Source organism: Eucalyptus grandis, chromosome 7 (genome assembly GCF_016545825.1).
Source record: "Eucalyptus grandis isolate ANBG69807.140 chromosome 7, ASM1654582v1, whole genome shotgun sequence".
Classification (NCBI taxonomy): Eukaryota; Viridiplantae; Streptophyta; class Magnoliopsida; order Myrtales; family Myrtaceae; genus Eucalyptus; species Eucalyptus grandis.
The window spans coordinates 49,363,802-49,383,599 of NC_052618.1; the positions used below are offsets into that span (position 1 = coordinate 49,363,802).

Below are 19,798 nucleotides of genomic sequence, written 5' to 3' on the forward strand. Positions count from 1 at the left end.
CATCCAAAACCCTCGTGGTTGGACCCATCGTCCATAAGTTGTCCTTCACACGTTTGACCAATTAAAACCGAACTTCATTTATACTCATAGCCAAAAAAAATAAAGAACCAGGAAAAGAAAAGGGAAAGTTCAATCATTCAAGGGCGGCGACTACACAATACACCATCCAATTTCTTTTTCTATCGATAAAACTAACTGATTGAATATGTACCGAAGGATAAAGAAGCTAGGCTTGTAAGTACGAATTACCACATAAAACATTCCAATTCACGATTGACAAAAGGTACTTCTCTAGGTTGAATTTACTTTTGACCTTCTTCAATTATTTTTTATTTTTGTTGCTTTTTGGTCCCTGAGAAAATGAGGAAAAGGGCTTGATTTTCTGCTAATTTTGCTAGACATATCATGTCGTGGGAAGAGAGAGAGAGAGAGAGGATTTAAGATGAGGAGTCGTTTTAGAGGGTTCGGATGGATCCATCAATTCGCATGATTAGTCCCATCGTTTTGAGGATATGTGGTCGTTTTGATGGAGTTTTATCTCTGGTGCCATATATCCTGAGTTTGGTGGGAAAACCCAACATTTTCCTTTTTAGGTGTTGGATTTCTGTTGGGGGGACACCTTTTTCTCGGTCGTACAGACTTAGGAAAAGAAAGGAAAAGGAAAATCCCAGACAATGATAACGTTGCGAGTTCCATCTGATCTTACTATTTTTAGTTTTGATCGATAATAGAACAGAGCCTGGGCTTGCCATGTACAGTATTAAAGGCATAGTTTTGCCGACAAATTCGGTCTTACTATAATGTAAGTCGACCCGTCACTGTGACCCCACCGAAGAGCCAATTAGATGCGAGCTTATATTCGTGTGGGCTCGGACTTCGACTCCGGAACAAAGGGGTTCGGAACTCTGGCCATCCGAGGGAGAATAATCACTTAGGAGTAAGCCCTTGTCCATAACCGAAGTGACGATAAGGGTCGATTGGGCGAGGGTCTAGTTTCTCGCATGGGTGGAACAATCTCTTTCCGATGTGGGGTGGAGAGGGTTTTGCAATCTTTTATGTGGTCTTTGTGGTGGAGGGCTTTCTAGCCCTTTCGCAATAACCTCGTGCAGTCGTAGATTCCGTGTGTCTTGTTTTGAATGTTTGATTCTTTGTTAATTTTTGTTCGATCGAGGTTGAAGTGGAAAATATGTTGCTGCCATGGCGGCTATCTCAACACCTCACTCGAAAATTCCATGGTTTCATCTCGATTCTACGAGGCATTCTGGCTATTTTAAAAACTTAATTCTTTAGGATTTCTTAAAATTAATAAATGCAATCATGTCCATCCCATTCCAGGGTCATTCAAAGGAATAGCTCGCGCTGGACCGCATTTGGGTGGTTCTCGATTTCTTAAAATAGGAACCGGTGAATTTCGATCGAGTTCTCGATTTCATGGGTGGAACTGCCCACCCGAATCACTTGGACCACACCGGTTATTGTCATTATTATTTCTCAATGAAGGTGGTGACTTTTGATGGAATGAGTGATCATCATGTTACTCGGAGAAAATGTGGTGATCGATATATTGACTTTTTTGTCGCGGAAAATTTGGACACATAGATTCTCCGTTGATTGCGAGGATTTTTCTTTCTTTCTATCGTCCAAAAAATTCCCTTTTTGCACTCGGATTCTAGGATTCTTAGTCTCCCTCATTTTGGCGTGATTTGCAGTCGCCATGTCTCTCTTTGCTTTACTTTTGGATGCACCTGCCTCTTCAAACGGCCAAACTCGGCTGACCGAGCATTAACTGTGCTTATGGAACATTCTTTCCATCCATATTGCCAAGTAATCGGCAAATCCCATTGATATCTTCCCTAGAATTTCTCGCACGGCCAATTATTTTAGATTATGCTTGGTCAAGACATGATAAAATTTATCATATTTTACATGTGATGCCTATTCAAGACATGATAAAACCACATATAATAGAAATATAAATTGGATAAAATTATTTCATAAAAGATATAAGGTGAAGGTAGATAAGATTCATAATATCCATAATAGAAATTTTATTTTATTGAATAACAAACTTATTAAATTAACAGAATCGAAATCATATTTCAATATAAATAATATGTGAATTTTAATACGAGAATTCGAAATAACAAAAAATATAAATTTAATTTTTTTGTTGTGATTTTTTTATTCATACACTCAACTTTAATTATATCTTATAATATAAATTCAATATATAGATATATATATATTTTAAAGTATTTTTGTATTTTAGGTATATCAAGTACAATTTACTATTTGATAAAATTTTATTAGAATGATGAAAGAGTTAAAAGAAATACAGAAGAAATTAATTAAAAAAAGAGGATAAATAAAATAAAAAAATAAAAAAAAACAAATTAAGCAATAATGTCGCCAAAGATTTTTACCATATTCATTTGTGAACTTTTGGGTTCATTTACTTTAATATTCTGTTTATATAAAAAAAAGGACACATAGTACGATATCAATATATAACTTTATTATTAGGATTCACAAAATGGTAAATATGATATAATATAATACCTGAATTTCATATCATTATTCTATCAAATCCTATTGTGATTAAGAATTCGGATGATCATTTTTTTTTCTTATTTTCATTCTCCCACCAAATATTTGGCCTACATCCACTCAATCATTGACGTTTGTTTGTTCTCTTCCCAAATTTCGTGACGTCCAATCCCCTTTTATCAACCAACTTATTTTTTTATGAGCTCCTGAGGCGGAGGGCAGCTGTCTCAACAAGCTCTTGAGCTGGGGGCGGGGTAGGCAGCAGACGGAGTTGGAGCACAGTAAGGCTCGTCGTTGGAAACTCTAGCCGAGAACCTTCACTTCATCCTTATACAGGAGAAGTCCAAAGCTGTCTTGCATTAGGAAAATAAGGAAGAAACATGTGATCAAAGCACTAGTTTCATTCATCCACTCGAAAATTGAATTAGTCTAATTATTAGTTTTAGGGTGTGCATCATAAAATTTTTACTTCTTTATTTTTCTGTTTTCCGTAATAAGTTTGTAATATAAACTGTTTGTAACGCACTTTGATTTTTCTATTTTCTAACATATTTTTATTCCAAAAACAAATTTAAAAAATTAATTAGAAGCTAAAATTTTTAATTTTTCAATTTTTGATCATAAATCAATTTTCATTTCAGAAATTTTGTCATGCATATCCTTTAAAGAATGGAAACGGTCTCTACTTGGTCTGATTTTCAATTCCTAGGAGTAAACTTGACGGTCGAGAATCAATCGCCCGTGCCCCATTTGAAATCGAAACCGAAGTGAGTCTTGGAATTCCGAAACGGGACTCCCAAACGGCGTCGTTCGCGCAAACATCCTCCCGCACATTGACGGTTGGATTCACGAGACGCGAAGCCGAGACAGTAATGCAGCTCCGCGATTGGCCGCCCGCGGACGGACACGCGGTAGGCGCGAAGCAGCCGATTCGTCCCGCCCCCAGAATCAGTTGGCGATCGCGACAGCAAAACTTGAATCGCCCGCGCTCGCCACGCCCTCTGCGGTTTGCCGGCTTTCTGGACTGGAGCATCCTCGAGTGCCGTGATCACGTGATCCTGCCTCCACGTGCGCGCGCCGCGGATTCTACCGCACGATCGCCCCCCCACCCCGATCCGACGGGCCGGACCGCGCCACGTCCGCGGCATTTTTTTGACTTGGGACTCCTTCTCTCCCGCCCGCAAAATTTCAGGCGACCAGGTTTCGCACCACGCGTCACGCTCACGCTCTCTCTCGCACCGGCACGGGCGGAATTGACGAAAACGCCCTTTTCCGTCTCTTTTTCTTCGCGCATTTATTTATTCTGATCCTTTTTTCTTTCAGCGGGCGTGTCAGATTACGAGCCTTACTTGGCGATGTAATCCTCACCGTCCACGGTTTCAAACCAAGACAGATTAAGAAATCGCAATCTATTCCAAACCCGCATTAACTTCGATTCACATTTGAAAATAATCTTTCCATTCTTATGGCCACGCTAGCTTCCAACGCATTAATTATTGATTGCATATATATGTGGCGAATGCAATTTTTGAGAAAGTAATGATTTCTCTATCTCTTTTTTAAATACAAAATTTGGTCACCGGATGAAATAATTCATTCAATGTCGAGGATCTGGTAAATTAAAATTGAGAGAGCATAATGTCGAATAAATTCATGACTTCATCTTTCAAATTTCATCTGACTAAGCGAATTGAAATTTGTATACATTAATGATACGTTTAGGTAATGAATAAAAGGAACAAATAAAAGACTTTCATTGTAGCTCTACTTGATTCGCTCGGCAAGAGTTTACGATAAATGAAGAAAAAAATCAGAAAGAATCCAGCAGAGTTAGACCTTGTTTGGTAATACTATTGAGAACAACAAATTCTTTTTTTTTTATTCTTGAAATAGAAAAAAATATAAATTTGTTTGGTAAATTTTTTGCTCCTATGAACAAAATTTTTTTTTTCCCGATAATAGATTTAGAACATAATTAATAAGTGGAAAAATTTGCTTCTTGTTTCGAGGAAGAATTATTAGAATCAAGTTTTATTTCTTCCCTTTCTCTTTTTTCTTCTTCTTCCTTTTGGTTGGTCGTTAGCCACGTTTAGCCACTACGAGGCTCATCAACCCAAGCCTCACCCTAGTTAAGCAAGTTTCGGTCTCACCTTGGTTGGGCAAGGTTAATCTGCCCAGATTTGATGAAGTTGAGCTTGCTTAGCCACTCTTCATCGGGCCACCTCCAGGTCGACCTCCAACTACAGTGAGGCTTGCCCTCACCAAGCCAAGGTGAGATCAATCTTGTGTCGCGAAGCCTTACCTGATCAAGGAGAGATCTCATGAGTTTGCTGGACCTTGCCTAGTTGTTCCTTGATCTTGGCTTGGTCAGCGATTGACCATAAAGAATGATGGAGAAGAGAAAGAAAAAGAGAAGGAAAAAAGAGAAAAAAAAAAAATATAATAAAAATATTGAAAAATTAAAAGGAACAAAAGAATTGAAGAATTATATAAAAATGTATTTTTATTTGGAGAATATAAATTTTAGATATTTACCAAGCATTTTAAAACACTCAAATAATTATTTTTAGGAATAAAATAAGAAAATTATTTTTGGGAACATATATTTTAACAGTGGGACTTGAACCATTTGTAGGACAAGGTTTCATGGGGACAAGATGTGGGTATCTTTCTTCCTCCATTTATGGCGCCCCCACATATTCGGAAATGCTTCCCGCCGTGATTCTCCAGAAAAGGCAGGGCCAAAACCGTCACACCACTCAGACATGGCAATGCGTCAAAGAACCTTTTCAAAATTTGGTCGGTCCATTCCAACCACGAATAATTCAAAAAAGGAAAGAAAAATTCCACAGAGAACCACATTTTTATTATATTTTTTTATTTTTTCGGACCGTAGGACCACATTTTTTTAAAATTAAATTCGAAAGATGAGCAGGAAAAAAAGAAAAAGAAAAAAGAAGAGGAAGGAAGAAGGAAGGAAAGGAAAAAAAGCACGAGCACAGGAGCAAAAAAGGCCTCTCCGGTTCTTCTTCTCCACACGCCTCGGATTTTCCTCCATTCCCGACGATCTCATTCCCTCGAATTCTCTCTCCGTCTCCCTCGTCTGCCTGCGCAGTAGCCGAGCCGAGCCGCCGAGCCGAGCCGCTCTCTGCTTCTCGCCGGCGGCTGCTGCTGCCGGAGAGGTTCTCCGGTTCGCGCGGGCTCTCGCTTCGGCGTCTCTTCGCCGCTCGCCGTTGGTCGAGTTTTCCCGGCCGCCGGAGCTCAGTGTGGAGTGAGTACGCGTCCGGCGGCGGTTCCGGCGGACAGATCGAAGCTGCCTCCCGCGAGCCGGTGTTCAGTTTTCTCTGCAGGTGTGCCGAGAGCTCTCGCATCTTCCAAGTTCCTCTTTTTCTATTTTCCTTTTCAATTTCCTCCCGTTCGCCATTGCCGATTTCGGTCCGAGCTCGAGGTGCCGATGATTCGTTCGCGCTGGCGGATCGGGTCGAGATTCGTTTGCCCGCGGCGGGCTGTGGCCGTACCGTGATTGTTCGGCGAGTGAGTGGGTGAGATGCTGTTTAGCATCTCGTTCTCGCCTTACTGATGTTACTCGGGAACGGTGCTTTTGAAGTTCGTCCGCCTTTTAGGTTGGGGGAGTTGCTGCAGTTCGGTCCGTGCGAAAAATTCGAGATTTTGGTCTGATTTGGGGACTTGAATTCTCGTGTGAACCGTTAACGGATGTGCGATTAGTTAGCGACTCCGACATTTTGGGTCGTTTTGCTCTCACTGTCTCTTGGAGGTTTTAGGTCGAAGAGCATTGAGCTCTCTCTGTCGAATTATGGTCCCCACCAATACCAAGTTGATAAGCCATCGAGTGGGTCCTTTTCTAAAAGGTTTGTTGAAATGTCCTGGTGTAAAGCGAGCTCTCTGATTTAAGTCTTTATACCCTGTATTGGATTGTAGGCGATTCCGGACGAAGTTCGAGTGAAAGATATGTTGGGGAGGCCCCAAGCCTCGCCTTCCCTTCAGTCGATTAAATCCTTGCCTGGTCAGTTCAAGTTCATGGAGACGCAAGCATCTGATCGCCTTGCGATGAGCGAGGATTTGCGGCTGGGTAGCGGTGACGCGATGTCGCCCCGTACTCTGGGAAATGGGACTCTTGGGGACGGGGTAGCTGAAGGCGGCGCTGAAAGGAGTAATCCTAATGTGGATACAGCCAATGACGATTCTCCCTATGGTGGAAGTCCTGTGTCAGGTGAAGAAAGGCCATCTATTAGTGAAGACTCCGAGGCAGTGGCTTCGCCCTTGCCCTCAACCTCTGCATCTCGTAGTGACCGAATATGGGGTGACATGACTCCTTATGCCTCCAAGAAGGTACCTATTTGCTTCTGGCTTTGATTTTGCTGCTTTCCACTGGATTTGCACTTCAACCTGGAAAAAAAAAAGAACACTTCAATTGGTGAAGTCAGTTATTTTCTCAACCATCACTTTTTGACAGAATGTTCTGCATTTCAAGTAGATTTTTGTAAATCTTTTTGCTATTGGCTACCTTTTTTTTTTCTTTGTTTATATTGATTTCTGTTTAGTTAGCAAGCATATGATACGATTACATGCTACTTTTCTGTGATTGATTTTTGTGCAACAAATAATATCAGCTTTACTTCTACTGTGAATCTGTACTACTTTTGGATCTTGGATGTGATTACTAAACCATCCTGCTGTTGAACTGTTGCATTGGGGATCATAGTTCAGCACATTCACCTTACCTCAGAGAAGGATAAATCTAAGGTCTCATTTATGTGCATGCCCACATTTGTCTGTTTTGCGAGGTCTTAATTAGTATTTGGGAGGAAGTTCATCTGTTCGTTTTTCTTTATTCATTTTCTTTACAATTGTTTTGGAGAGCTGTAAATAAAGTGCAGTTCAGATAACTTACTAAAGCACGTCTTTTAATCATCCTATCCCTCATCCTTGTGTTTAGAAAGTGCAACTGCCTTGCTTAACTTATCGAGATATTGTTTTGTTGACTAAGTTTTAGTAATTCGCGAAGCGGTTGAGTGATAATAAAAATTACTTGCTATTTAATTAATCACAATTACTTTGTAAATTTGTTTGTGCCAGAAACTTCAGTCTTGGTTTCAGACTCCAAATGGGGATTGGGAGCTGGTGAAGATATTATCAACTTCAGGGGTAGAGACCCTAGTTTCACTTCCTGAGGGGAAAGTGAGTCTCAAGGACACTGCAAACCACTGCATTAGTGTTTGAAGATTGATGTTTATTTATTTATTTATTATCCTGAGTGTAGGTTTTTAAAGTAAAAGAGGAAAGTTTGGTCCCAGCAAATCCCGATATCCTGGATGGAGTGGTTGATCTCATGCAGTTAAGTTATTTGAATGAACCCTCAGTGTTGTACAATCTTCAGTATCGGTATAATCAAGACATGATCTATGTAAGTATCTTCTAATGTTTTAATTTGCAGTTTTCTTTTAGAGGAGGATTCTGTTCTTTCTGACTCCATTTTCCTTGAAAAATTATGCATTTAAGACCAAAGCAGGGCCGGTGTTGGTAGCAATAAATCCCTTCAAGAAAGTTCCTTTATATGGCAATAAGTACATCGAGGCATATAAGAATAAGCGTATGGAGAGTCCTCACGTCTATGCTATCACAGACACTGCAATAAGGGAAATGATACGAGGTGTTTTTCGATTTGAGTCAATTTCTTATTTGAATACAACCTCTGGCAATTGTGCACAAGTTCTTATATGAGTTTTCTTTCTTTCAGATGAAGTTAACCAGTCCATCATCATAAGGTTAGCATTATAGCATCATCTTCCTTTCACTTTTCTTTGATTTACAGTGTGTATAATAGACTCGAATACTACTCATCGAGATACCAAATGTGCCATCACAGCTTCTTGGGATAAAAACAGAACTTTTGTTTTGCATCTTTCTTTTGGATTCTTGAACTTATTTTATTATGTGACATGTTGATTTATGGTGATTTTCTCATCCTAGATATCTGAGGTATTGGTTTCTTGTGATGATCTAATGATGACCCATCCTTTGGTCGAGCACCTGCCTTTGTACTTTTCACTGTCACAAATTGGTGTTGCATTTGTAAGCATTCAAGGGAATCTGTTGATCATCTTTCTTCATTGTGAATTTGCTCTTAAGAAAACATTTTCTTAGCTTATCTAAGGTGGCATGGGTTATGCCAAGTCATGCCATCCAGCTTTTACCTGTTGGAATGCTTATGGAAGTGGCTCAATTTGTTAGAAGTCTTGGAATGCTGCACCCCTTTGTCTCATGTGGTGCACTTGGAAGGAACACAACGAGAGATTGTTTGAGGGTTAATAATCTTCGGTTGCATTTTTGTTGTACTCTTGTTTGACTTCGCATAGTTTTGCGATGTTTCTTTCTATTTGTTGCTTTTTTCCCCCTTTGTTTCTTTCCTTGTACATTTCTGGTGTATTTGAATTACAACATCCTTTATCACCTATAAAAGGCTAGTTCTATACTGTTATACAATAAGCTAGAATAGGACAGACTGGATTTGTTTTTCTCTTTTAAATACTAGTTTACATTGTGGTTTGATGTTAACTAACTTGAATATATTTGCCAAAGAGCTTAGGATGTATAATCCTCTTTGAAGTAATCTTGTTGTTTTCACCTCCGAGGGGATTGTGCAATTGTGGTCTGTTGGTTTTTCTCTTCATGTCCAAGATTATTAAATGCGCACTAGAGACAATGATGCAGTGAGTGCACTGCAGAATATTGAGGTAGCTAGAGAATAGGCTGTATGGTGATAAAGAGTGAGAAAGTACCTTGACAATAAAATTAAGATCCCTTTGAAATCTTTACCTTCTGTGGAACAGCTTTAGTTCTTGGCCTTTCAGATATCAGCCATTGGCTTATATGTCATTTGTTCAATCCTGTAGTTATGGTTTCATCTCTTTATTCCTCCAGCGGTGAAAGTGGAGCGGGCAAGACTGAGACTGCGAAGATAGCAATGCAATATTTGGCTGCCCTTGGTGGTGGGAGTGGAATTGAATATGAAATACTGAAGACTAATCCAATATTGGAAGCTTTTGGTAATGCAAAAACCTTAAGAAATGACAACTCTAGCCGCTTTGTAAGCTTTCTTGCCTTCAACGCTTCTTGCCTCCTTTTGTTTGACGTGCTTGTGTTGCTTGGAAGCAGTTTCACATTCTTGAGAGGGGATCTTTCACATGTTATGTTGGGTTAACTTGAGTTATTCATATGACAGGGGAAGTTGATTGAAATACAGTTCAGCGAAACTGGAAAAATCTCTGGAGCCAAGATTCAGACCTGTAAGATGATTGTATTTGCTTTCTCATTTCTGTTGCCTTTAGGCTTTCTATATGTCACATCCAACTAAAGTTTTGTTTCTCTTTCTTGTTTTTCTTCTGTTATAATGCAGTTCTACTTGAGAAGGTATGATCTTTGCTCAGCTGTTGATAATTAGGTGCTGCTAGTATTTTATTTTGATCAAATACTTATTCTATGAACAGTCTAGAGTAGTCCAATGTGCAGAAGGAGAAAGGTCTTACCACGTTTTCTATCAGCTTTGTGCTGGAGCTCCTCGCTCCCTGAGAGGTATGAGTTTTGTTTGAATCCTTCATTTAGCATATTCTAGGATACTGATGGATCAGCATTGCAAAAATGAAGAAATAGGAACTTTACCACTCTCTCCCTGGTAAAAAGCTTGATATTACTCAAAAGAATATCATGATGACAATGGTAATCTACAAAAGAATATGGGTGTGCTATATTACTATGTCCACCTTAGAAGAGAATACTCTAGGAAGCGCCCGTGACCCATTGCACAAGTGAACTGAGATATACTGTACTTGACATCTTCATTTTCTCAATCTCTTGTTCTGAAGAACTTGATGTTTGCTATATCTACAAGATCAGATATGGGAAAAAGCGTCCAGAAGAACTAGAATGACATTACAGCAAGACTTGCTGAAGGTGTATTAGAAGGATTCAGTGTAAAATGCCAATAATCCCCAATTTTTGCAAATTGCCTCTTTGGAATATAGAAAATTATCCTCTTACTTTTCTTCTAAAACAGCCAAAGCCTTTAGAAGGATTGTCTGAAATGTCCTTTTGTTGGCATGGTGCTTGAATTTGACCCTCTTGCTGATTAATTTCCTTGATATTTGCCTAGAATCATTCTATCGTTGAAGTATGAGGCTGATTTAAAGTATATACTATGACAGAAATGTGGGATCTATTTATTCGTAACTGAAGAATGTGGTAATATTTTCATCTTGAAAAATGTTTGGGGAATTGCCTTTTTAAGAGCAGAAGCCGAGGCAATCCATCCAAGACGATATCCAGAAAGACAAAATTAAGGATACTGTATTACTGTAGTGCATAGCCCATGGTGTACCTCTTTCTTGTACCCTTTCCCTGGACCTAATATTTATATGTTATAGTACATTTTGGTGTTAACTAATTATCTTTTAAAGCAGTTCTGGCCTCACGACAATTTGTGGCATAGCAAAAACTCATGCAGCGAGCTGATTCCTTGATATTATATAGGTCTACACTGAGAATTTACCTGATCATTTGCTTTATTATTCTTGTGGCATAGAAAAATTAAATCTCAGAAGTGTCGATGAATATAACTATTTGAGGCAGAGCAACTGCTTTTCAATCCCTGGAGTTGATGATGCCGAACAATTCCACATTGTTATGGTATGTCTTCTTCTCTCTTTCACAGACATCTGTATATTGACCTTGTGCAGTAGGAAGTGGGTCACATAAACCTAACTGTTGCTGCTACTGAGGCAGGAAGCTCTGGATGTTGTCCATATAAGCAAGGAAGACCAAGAGAGTGTGTTTGCAATGCTTGCTGCAGTATTGTGGTTAGGAAATGTCTCGTTTACAGTGATCGACAATGAAAACCATGTGGAGGCCGTGGAAGATGAGGGTAAGAAATCTCCAGTTTTTTATGTTGGACATTTTCTTTAGATTCCTTTTAGTATTCTGTTTCCTGGAGAAAAGCTTCTTTTTTGAAGAGTTAATAGACTTGAACAATTTTGAATTAATCAACCCGTTTTTTTAACTTCAGTGGGAAGTTTAACTGCATAGGACCTGGACTTCTTTTTTGTAAACAACCATTGATTTAATTCTGTACTTAAACAAATGTTAACTTCTTGAAATTTCTCTGTATCTGCATTTTCCCCACCAGCTTCTACATAGCCATGATTATTTCTAATGTTAGGTGACATGGGTTATGTCAAAATTTCTGTTTATCCAAATTCATAGCATTGCCAACAGATTATTTAATTTGGCTTTCTTCTATCTCATATTGCAGGTCTTAGTACTGTAGCTAAGCTGATGGGTTGTAATTGTGGAGAACTCAATTTAGCCCTGTCGACTCGGAAAATGAGAGTTGGGAATGATACTATTGTCCAAAAACTCACTCTCTCACAGGTGAGAAATCCATAGATGGTTGCTACATGAATTCTTTGATGTAGGAACAATCTTATGTTCTTATCTGTTGATATATAGTTAGCACTCTTTCTACCACTCCTGTGTATTGTTCTGTATCTTATTTCATCAGTTAAAGAATGTTCAAATATCATTATTTAATCACTAGTTTTTGTCCAAAAGAAAAGAATAAAACAAAGACAGACAAATGCAATACCTGATTTCATCGATCGCTAGGTAATGAAAAGTCTCTTTAACCAGTTTTCTTATCATTGTGATCATTAGAGTTTGTTGTTTCCCTTGCCCTCCAACTTGAGATCCCTTTGTTTCCAGAATTAAAAGTGGTCGGACTTTTTTGCTGCTCTGTAATGGCTTTCTTCTTTCAGGCTATTGTCACAAGAGATGCCCTGGCCAAATCAATTTATTCTTGTTTGTTCGACTGGCTGGTGGAACAAATTAACAAGTCCCTGGCAGTTGGCAAACGGCGTTCTGGGAGATCCATCAGTATTCTTGATATCTATGGTTTTGAATCGTTTGATGTATGTATTGAACTTTCTCTTTGATTAATTATCAGTTCTTTTCAGTGTTTCTGTGTCTTATGCTATATCATTTATTGTTGCAGAGAAATAGTTTTGAGCAGTTTTGCATAAATTATGCAAATGAAAGGCTGCAGCAACATTTCAATCGGCATTTATTCAAGTTAGAGCAGGAGGTAGGTTGTACATTTTTGTTTCCTCAATTTGGGCAGTATAGTAACTTGAAATCAGCTATCAACTTTCATACATCCGTCTATGCCTTCTCATTGTAAGTGAATGAGGTTCTAGGTACAGAAATCATTGATGGACTTTGATATGCTGAATTGTCCCCATCAACATTGTTGATAGAGTAATAAGTTGAAGGTTACTTTTGTAACATGTTATTTGGTAATAAAAGGTGATACATACCTAGGGTAACACCAACGGATCATTCTTCTCAATGCTCTGTTCTTCAACAGCTCTCTTTGCCTCTCTCTCTGTACAAACCAGACAAATACAATGACTTCAATAGGATCATTAGTCATATACATTTATTTGTGTATCTTGAAGACTTTTGCAATATCCTCTAAATGCAGTCAATATTGCTTAGAGTAAAATTTCCACTTGCAGTCACTGTAAATTGTATCTCCATTGTAGTAAGAAAAAAAATCCTTTATTTCCTTTGATTGGAAAATTGGACTGAATGTTTCCATGAACTTACCATGAAGTGAAGTCATTGTTGGGTAACAAAATTTCCAGTGCCCATCTAGGTGCTATTTAACTTCAGTCAGCACTCAGCAGTACATCCAATATTCTGCATATAGTCCTGATTTCATCTTGGTAGCTATGGTTTGTAATAGCTTTTCAAGAAGACGCACTTTTTTCGGAATGCATTAGAGCACTGAATTAAGCTTCTTGTGTGTGCACTAAAAAAGTTTGAAATCTACAATTCTTCTTTTGCTTCTAAATATAAACACTTGCCAATCAATTTCTTGACCACAGATTCATATTTTTGTCTCACCTTTACCAGGAGTATATTCAAGATGGCATTGACTGGGCAAAAGTTGACTTTGAAGATAACCAAGATTGCCTCAATCTTTTTGAGAAGGTATGTTGCAATGTGTTTTCTTATCTATTTATGTGGGATTTGCAGTTATCTAAGCCATAGTTATCTTGCAATTATCAACTGTAAATTATAGTATGTTGGGTGCAGAAGAGCAGTTATAGCTTATTTTTTGTTTTTTGCTTTTTTGGTAGGAAGAGCTATACTCACGATACTTAATGATAAAAGGAGAATAATGCTTGGTATACTAAAAATCATCTACTAAATAGGTTTACTATGGTGGATGGTGACTATAAACCACTTGTTCAAAGGCCCAATTACAGTCTACCACATCACTTAGTAGCTTAATTTAGTAAACTAGTCTACATCTTAGTATGCCTAACATTTCTCTAAGCTGAAATCCTCAACCGCTGTTATTGTCCCTCTTAAAAGTAAAGCCGTGTTTAATTGTTCATGCTATGACAGCATCGTAATTGATTCTTGACATGGCACTATGTCTAAAAGTACTCATCACATGTCTCCTATTGCCTTTTTGTTTGAAAGCACGATCATTTATACTCTCTTAGGCTATTTTCTTCATACTAAATGTATTAACTGAACTCTCTTAAATGTGGTTTCTCTATTCTTTATGCAGAAACCATTAGGTTTGTTGTCCCTTCTAGATGAGGAGTCCACCTTTCCAAATGGGACTGATTTGACATTTGCCAATAAACTGAAGCAGCATCTGCATTCTAATTCCTATTTCAGAGGGGACAGAGGCAAAGCATTTACTGTCTGTCATTATGCTGGGGAGGTATTTGACATCTTACAAACTAATTCTTTCTGGTATTCCTAAAGATATTACTGTCAGACCACGATGAGCACTAAATGAGAATATGGGCCAAGCACAATTCTCTCAATGATAGCTTCGTTACTGCTGTTGACATACTGAAATGCCTGGTCAGAAAAGTATCATCCTCGGGCATTAGTGAAGATCACTTTATTAGTTGCTACATATAGTTATCTGTGTTATTGGTCCTAACTATTAAAACCTAAGGTCTATGACGGGGATTAAGTGAAAAAGGTAATTGTCTGATCATTTAGTCTTAAATGAGTCAGTCAGGATTTTTGTCTTAGATTCTGAAGGCTACAGTTCTCCGGTTCATTTCTCTGAACGCTGCTGGCCAGCTAATTGATTAATTCTTCTTGTTCAAATCTCAGGTTACATATGACACCACAGGATTCCTAGAGAAAAACAGGGATTTGCTGCACTTGGACTCGATCGAACTTCTTTCTTCATGCTCTTGTCAACTACCTCAGATATTTGCATCGAACATGTTGACTCAATCTGAGAAGAATGTCACTGGCCCCCTGTTCAAAGCAGGTGGTGCAGAATCTCAGAAGCTGAGTGTTGCTACGAAATTTAAGGTACGCAATTGACTGTTTCTTGAAGATTTCTTCAGCTGGGATTTTGACTGGAAGCTGCATCTAGTGATGGTGGTCTCCAATGTATGGTTGGCCATTGCCTTTAGCGTATAGACCTACACTTCTATATGTCTAGCGAGGACAAAGCTCTGCTTCTAGATGTGGTGTTATAAGTATGCTGTTAATAACTGGTCAAGGAAAGTAAATTGACACTACATTTTTCGAAGTGGTTTTGTTCTTCTGATCACTCGCTTGGTATCTTTTGAAACTCTGATATGCCTTTTAACTCACTAACTTATGGCTAGCCATGAACAAAAAAAACACTCCGCAAGTTATGCTAAACCTAAGTGAGATCAAGGGTACATCAAGTGCTTTTCTTTGTTTTCTTTGGAGAAATTTTGAAGTACTGCTTTCTGTATCTGGCTCAGCATTACTTGCCAAATTCATCAAAACTTCTACTTCCTTTGCCTCCCTGTGCTTTGTTGCGACTGAAACAAGATAAACTATTGTGCTGAGCTTCACAAGCTTTATGGAAGAAAATCTTAAGATGTGGAGATCATGTAGGCGATGTTGATTTCTTAAAGTGTATTAGTAGATTCAAACAGATAATTGCAGGAAGCTCCTAAAGCACTGTCGATTCTTTGAGAATCGATTTGCTTTCCTAGCTTATTCCCAAAATCTTATGCCATTCGACTGCTAAGCATGGACAAAAGAGTTTGTTTAGTAGGTATAATTAATTATAGGCAAGCTTAATTCTTTCAATAGCTAATTCAGCTGTAACAGTTGGAATGTCATCCTTTACAAAATAATTGCTTCAGATAGGAATAACAGACTGCGGTTATTAAAACTGCGAAAATGGTGAAACATGTCCGATTCTTTTTAGTTCTGATGAGAATGTATAATAGGGTCAATGTGCGTCTTTGAGGGTTGAGCTTCAATAGAATTTTCAGGAGAAAAAACTGAGCCACCATTGAAGTAAACTATAACTAAAGCTATGCCATTATTGTTTTCCCTATTCAGCTGTGTTTTATCCTCCGTTATTCTCTGTTAAAGTCTGTATTATTCATTTCTTGATATGATTTGTACTAATGTAAAGGAAAAAGTGTACAATGTGACATGCAAAGAAGGATGTTATGACTAAGAAGTACGAGTTGTTAGACCTCATGCTTAGAGATTGGTGATCTGAGTACTTAAGACTATATTCATCCATTTTTGATAATTTAATGTGCTGATCTCTTCTTCACAGAGTCAACTTTTTCAATTAATGAAACGCCTTGAGAGCACCACTCCGCACTTCATTCGTTGTATTAAGCCCAATAATTTCCAGTCTCCTGGAAAATACGAGCAAGGTCTTGTACTGCAGCAGTTAAGATGTTGTGGAGTCCTAGAAGTTGTTCGAATTTCCAGGTCCGGCTTTCCTACCAGAATGTCTCACCAAAAATTTGCAAGGAGGTACTATTTTTGGGTTTGATGCACACTGAACTTGTTGACAATTCCCATCTGCCAATCATCTTTGTTTTTCGTTTTTCATTAATATTTTTCATGTTCAATGGTTTTGGTTATCCTTTTGCAGATATGGTTTCCTCCTTTTGGATGATGTGGCTTCTCAGGATTCACTCAGTGTTTCAGTTGCCATTCTTCATCAATTCAACATTTTGCCTGAGATGTACCAAGTTGGCTATACAAAATTATTTTTCCGAACTGGCCAGGTCAGAAGAGTACTCTTCCCTCTGTCTCTCAGTTTAATTATTCTCTCCCTCAATTACAGTACGATGGGCAGATAAATTTGCTTCTGAAAGCTCTTTGGTTTATCTTAATGTGAATTAAAGTATGCATATACTGAACATGCAATAATATGCTGTTAGAAGCCAGATCTTTTAGAGTGACTATTTAATGTCAAGATCCGGGCTTGGATAGATTGTTACTATCCCCTCAAAATGTTATTCATTCTATTTCACCCCAAGATCTTTTAGAGTGACTGCCCTATGATACCTAACAATGCCTTATGGCTTTGAATCATATAAGTTCTGAAATGTTTAATTGTTAGTCTCTATATCTCAACTTTTTTTAGTTGCTTGTGTTTTAAGTGCAACTGACTTGTAATGTGGGTAGCCAGTCATTTATAGGTTTCATGTTTCTCTTGAACCATACACATAGGAGATGTTGATGAAGTGGAATTTTTGATATCTCAATTAAAATCTTTTGACTAGTAGTTCAATAGACATCTATGTAACATGACCAATGAGTTTTGAGTTTGCATCTCCTCTTAGCTTTGCCTATTTCTTGTCTTCATACATATCTCCCATACTTTCATGTTCATTCTCTCTTAACATTGGCGGAAATTCCATAACTGTCCAATTTATGCTTTGGCTGGTTTCAGCAGCTCTGCAATGTTTCTGCGTCTCAATGACTTGGCATTAACATGTGAAATATGAGTTGTTGACACAGGTTGGGGTCCTTGAGGATACAAGAAACCGTACCCTGCATGGAATTTTACGCGTTCAGAGTTGCTTTAGAGGGCATCAAGCTCGTCTTCACCTGAGGAAACTTAAGAAGGGGATTGTGACCCTTCAATCATGTATTTCTCCCTCCTTTTCTGAAAATATTAGATTGCATTTTTATTTTTTGAAGGAAGTCACTGGTGTTACTGCGCTTGGTATCTGATTTGCACTGTAAATGCAGTTGTTCGTGGGCAGAAAGCTCGAAAGGAATATGCTGTCTTAATAAAGAGGCATAGAGCTGCAGTTACTATACAAAAAAGGGTTAAAGGCAGGGTATCCATGAAAAAATACCATAAACTTTGTGATGCTTCGGTCATGGTACAATCAGGTATAATCCAAACACCTGCTTTGAGTTTGATATACGCATCTTGACTTGGCTGGATGGGGGAAATGACTTGAGCTTGGTCATGTCTATCCCAGTTTTTTTTTTCCCTTTTTCCCTTTTCTTTTCTCATTTTCTGTTTCCCTATTCGACTGGAGGAAAAAGTCATTTTTGTATCAAGTCTCCTGCATGTCTCCAAATATTCCAGTAAAATGGGCCTGCCTAATCAAGAGTCCTACAAATTTGGGCTGCTTAGAAATCAAGTTCCCACTCACTATCTACATATCTTGTTTCTATAGGTATCCGTGGCTGGTTGGTCAGAAGATGTTCAGGAGACATAGGATTCCTGAAATCTGGGATGAAGGTATTTTGTGATTGAATTTTATTTTGGTCTTGACGATTGATTCACAATGTTATATGAGATTTTTTGCCCAATACTATTTTTTCTTGTTTAACATAATCAGCCTTAATGCAAGGTTTATTGATCTTAAGTTGCTCTTCTGATTTAGCCAGTTTAGTGATTTGCCAAGTCCTTTTGCATGTCCCTTTCTTTCTGAAGTGTTCCGTTGTAGTTATTTATCCTCAATTTTTTATGGATGTGAATAACCAAGAGAGAAAAAGAAAGGAAATAGGGATGTTGCCGTGAGAAAAGCTTGCCAAATGTATTCATCATGAGGAAGCGTCCAAGTATACATACCAGAAAAAAGAGTGTCACATAGTAGGGAAAATTTTAGGTAATCTTGGCCTATGTTGCCCACTTTCCATGAGCTGTTAGATCATTATGGGCTAATTGTAGGTTAGGAGTACCAAAAAAGCTCCTCAAGAAGAGTGAATTAATATCCTTGATTATTACTTTTCTTGTTCTCTTGTTTTGGATTCTGCAATCAAAATTGACATGAACAATAAAGTTTTCCTGCTGCATCTAAAGTATATGTTACTTTTATATTTGCTCTTTCCCCTGTCTAGCTCTCAAAAAGTAACTCTTTCAGCTGGTAAATAACCTCGAGCTTTTAAACAGGGTGGTGAACCAGAAGACGTGCTTGTGAAGGCATCTTACCTTGCTGAGTTACAGCGTCGTGTCCTCAGAGCTGAGGCTGCTCTGAGAGAAAAGGAGGAAGAAAACGACATCCTCCATCAACGTCTACAACAATACGAAAGCCGCTGGTCTGAATACGAGTTGAAAATGAAGTCCATGGAAGAAGTGTGGCAGAAACAAATGCGATCTCTGCAATCCAGCCTTTCAATTGCTAAGAAAAGCCTGGCCATTGATGATTCTGCGAGAAACTCAGATGCTTCAGTCAATAATAGCGACGATAGAGACTCCAATTGGGATACTGGAAGCAGTTACAAGGGCCAAGACAGTAACGGCATGAGACCGATGAACGCTGGCCTTAGTGTCATAAGCCGGTTGGCTGAAGAATTTGAGCAGCGGAGTCAAGTGTTTGGTGATGATGCAAAGTTCCTTGTGGAGGTAAAGTCAGGTCAAGTTGACGCTAGTTTGAACCCTGACAGGGAGCTTAGAAGGCTTAAGCAGATGTTTGAAGCTTGGAAGAAGGATTACGGGGTGAGATTGCGGGAAACGAAGGTGATTTTGCATAAGCTTGGAAGTGATGAAGGTGCTGCTGACAGGGCAAAGAAGAAATGGTGGGGAAGAAGAAACAGTTCCAGAATCAACTAGTATCTTTTTGTTTATTTCATTTAATATTGTTCACTTCCCTTACATATGTGAATCGAGATCAGATCGATGCATAGAGATTGTGAGAATGTTTTTTGCGAGCTGCTTGGGAGAGCGCTGTGAAACCAAGATGTACATCATTTCTAAACAATTTGGTAGATGTGAGTAAATTAGTTTCGACTGCGGATCCTGTATATCATCAAGGCGATCAAGCGAGTTTATATTGTAAGCCAATCTCTCTTGAGATTTCCGACGGCGTAACTATTGAAAGTTTGATGTGCAAATGATGTTGAATCCATTTTGATTCTGTCAAGAGTGCCTTTGGAAGTA

At 38.5% G+C, this 19,798-nt stretch overlaps 1 protein-coding gene across 4 annotated transcripts; it reads left to right on the forward strand.

Moving 5' to 3' along the window:
* The first annotated feature begins 5,522 nt into the window (after positions 1-5,522).
* Positions 5,523-19,781, forward strand: LOC104454017 (myosin-1). Of its 4 annotated transcripts, none has more exons than XM_010068712.3 (24): positions 5,523-5,897; positions 6,487-6,897; positions 7,645-7,746; positions 7,829-7,972; positions 8,068-8,218; positions 8,306-8,333; positions 9,490-9,655; positions 9,791-9,854; positions 9,965-9,978; positions 10,056-10,140; positions 11,147-11,250; positions 11,347-11,485; positions 11,873-11,991; positions 12,375-12,527; positions 12,611-12,700; positions 13,534-13,611; positions 14,201-14,359; positions 14,767-14,973; positions 16,217-16,422; positions 16,544-16,679; positions 17,419-17,548; positions 17,653-17,799; positions 18,093-18,157; positions 18,812-19,471. In XM_010068712.3, the coding sequence occupies exons 2-24, from the start codon at positions 6,517-6,519 to the stop codon at positions 19,469-19,471; spliced, it is 3,528 nt and encodes a 1,175-aa protein (XP_010067014.2). In that variant the 5' UTR covers positions 5,523-5,897; positions 6,487-6,516. The 4 variants fall into 4 exon arrangements, with proteins under 4 accessions (XP_010067014.2, XP_039173108.1, XP_010067015.2 ...); XM_039317174.1 differs by lacking the exon at positions 5,523-5,897 and adding an exon at positions 5,954-6,089; XM_010068713.3 differs by lacking the exon at positions 5,523-5,897 and adding an exon at positions 6,398-6,416.
* The last annotated feature ends 17 nt before the right edge of the window (positions 19,782-19,798 follow it).